The 2,342-nt window shown below is 34.6% G+C and overlaps 1 protein-coding gene across 1 annotated transcript; it reads right to left on the bottom strand.

The window, feature by feature from the left end:
- Nucleotides 1–234: 234 nt before the first annotated feature.
- Nucleotides 235–2,018, bottom strand: LOC110671836 (bidirectional sugar transporter SWEET10). The gene is made up of 6 exons (XM_021834434.2): nt 1,890–2,018; nt 1,729–1,765; nt 1,422–1,632; nt 1,174–1,335; nt 927–1,046; nt 235–769 (listed from the first exon to the last, which is right to left on the bottom strand). Exons 1-6 carry the CDS (start codon nt 1,930–1,932, stop codon nt 512–514), a joined length of 831 nt encoding a protein of 276 aa, XP_021690126.1. The 5' UTR covers nt 1,933–2,018; the 3' UTR covers nt 235–511.
- Between the last annotated feature and the right edge of the window lie 324 nt (nt 2,019–2,342).

Below are 2,342 nucleotides of genomic sequence, written 5' to 3'. Positions count from 1 at the left end.
CCAATAAACTTAATTGCAAATGAGAAATAAAACAAATAGTGTCGAGTTTTTTTTTTTTAATTATTCAGTGAAATCTATAGGACTTGAATTACAGTCATAATAAATGACTATTTATAAATCTCAACCATTTAGAATTTAAAAAAAAAAAATACTTATATATAAGAGAATTGTTGGCCATATTATTATTTTACTTCAAAACTTGTTTGCATTCGCTGGACCTTTTTTTTGTGTGCGTGAAAAATTCACTGGACATTTTATTAACTTGAGGAAACGTATTACATAAAGATTGATATTTGACATCATATTAAACTAGATTTGCCACATTAGACACTGGAAAGATTATAGAATACTCCCATATTAAACTAATAATCTCTCTAGACACTGTGGGGAAATTTTTAACATGGCTTGCAGCCTTACACGTAGACATTGCACGACCACTTGAACGGTTACATTCAAATATTAAAAAAAAAAAGAAAAAAAAAAGAAAAGAAAAGAAAAGAGCACATTAATGTTAAACTTTGTTAGGGACATCCATGCTTTGCTTGTTTTCTTTCTTAACTTTTTGATCTTCAACATGATTTCCATTATTGTTGGGTTGCGGAACCACTACTGTTGTTATCTCGGTTGCACTCAGCTTTGCAACGTCTACGATGTGCTCATAAAATTCGCAAATTTTTGGCTCCTTTACTGATACTTTCTTGGTGTCCCTGTAGATTAAATAAAGCACCATCTGGATAATACCAAAGAGAAATCCCAATGTATTTGGAATCTGTTCATGAGAAGAAAAATAAATTGTAAGTGATAGTTAATTAAAGGGAAAGAAATAGTTTCTGGTTGATAATTGATAGGAAAGAAACATTATTAAAGGAACAGGTCGGTGGAATAAAGAAAGATGTACGCGATGCATGTACACATGGTTAACTTACTGTAACATAAAGGTCTTTCTTTAGAAAACCATAGAAGAACCACATCACTGCTGATAAGGTGAGGAAGAATGATAAAGAAAAGGGCATGAACTCTACGCTCTTGGTTTTTATCACTTTCCTCTGCAAAATACAGTAAAGAAGAGACAAGAAAATGAATTAATATAATTATCAGAAAAAAAAAACTCTCAAACACAGAAGTCCAACTATATGTAGCAAGAGTTGAAATTTGCAAGAGTCGCATTCTCACCATGATAGCCAGAGGTGCGACAAATACGCATAAAGCAAATATCATACAAATCCATCCAAGAACATCAACACGTTTTCGGCCATGTGTTAGGAAGAGAGTTAAGATACAGATCATTCCGAATCCAAAAACATTGAAGAAGAGGATAAGTTTTGCAGTGAACATCTGCACCAAAAATGGACTCAGTGTGAGTTGAATATATCCCCACTCTCTTCTTAAATCAGGGAAAATAGTGTTATTGGTTTACATACCCTGTCCTTCTTTGTGGCATAGATAAGGTACACACTAAGGTAGCCAGTCTCCATGAAGAATGTAAAGGAGTTAATGGTGATGAGAAGGGTGGAATCGTCATCAAAAATTGCATAGAACAACCAGAGCATAGCACTAAACAGTGCAATTATATATGGAATAGACTGGAAACCTTCACTTGTTTTCTTCTTGCAAATTTGGTAAAAAGTTGGCCTGTTACATTATTTCTCAGTAGTTAGCATATAAAGAAAACGAGGAAGCCCGTACGGAAGTAAAACTAGAGACCAAATTTTGCAGGACAAGACTTACAGAGGAGCAACGCAAACCATGGCGGAGATGATGTTAGCTGCACCCATTGAGCAAAAAGGAAGACAAGAAAAAACAGTGCAAATTGGCTTAGCGATGGAAAGGAAAAGTAGTTAGAGGAATAAAACAAAAAGTTTTGAGGACTTAATAAACTTAATTTGTACCTAAAACACCGAAAATGAAATCCCATGACAAGTGCAAGGCCATCTCTCTAGCTATACTAGCAACTCTTTATCTCCCAAGCTGCCGTTATCTCAAGAGGAAATTAACTCTAGCTTTGTTGAGCAATGAGAGAGGGGTAAGAAGCATTTTATAGAGGGGAGGAATCAAGCAAACGGAGTCAAGTCAAGTTGCAAGCATAATTAAAGTGAATAAAATATGTCAATGTAACAGTGGGTAGTATTTTTCTTAGAAAAAAGAAGAAGAAAAAATTATTATGATTCCTTTCCAGTTGGTCCTACTTGGTCCTTTATACGTTAAAATAATCCGAACAGCTTTCTGGCCCTAATGCCTATATTTATCTATCTATGGTTAATTTTTCTTCAGGTAAACTCTCACTATACAAAGCAGCTCTACTTGTTGGCACCATTCCTGGTACGTGCACAAAATTCAAAGGG

The sequence above is a fragment of the Hevea brasiliensis genome, chromosome 13, assembly GCF_030052815.1.
Source record: "Hevea brasiliensis isolate MT/VB/25A 57/8 chromosome 13, ASM3005281v1, whole genome shotgun sequence".
NCBI lineage: Eukaryota > Viridiplantae > Streptophyta > Magnoliopsida > Malpighiales > Euphorbiaceae > Hevea > Hevea brasiliensis.
This window is presented reverse-complemented; position numbering and strand designations above follow the sequence as displayed.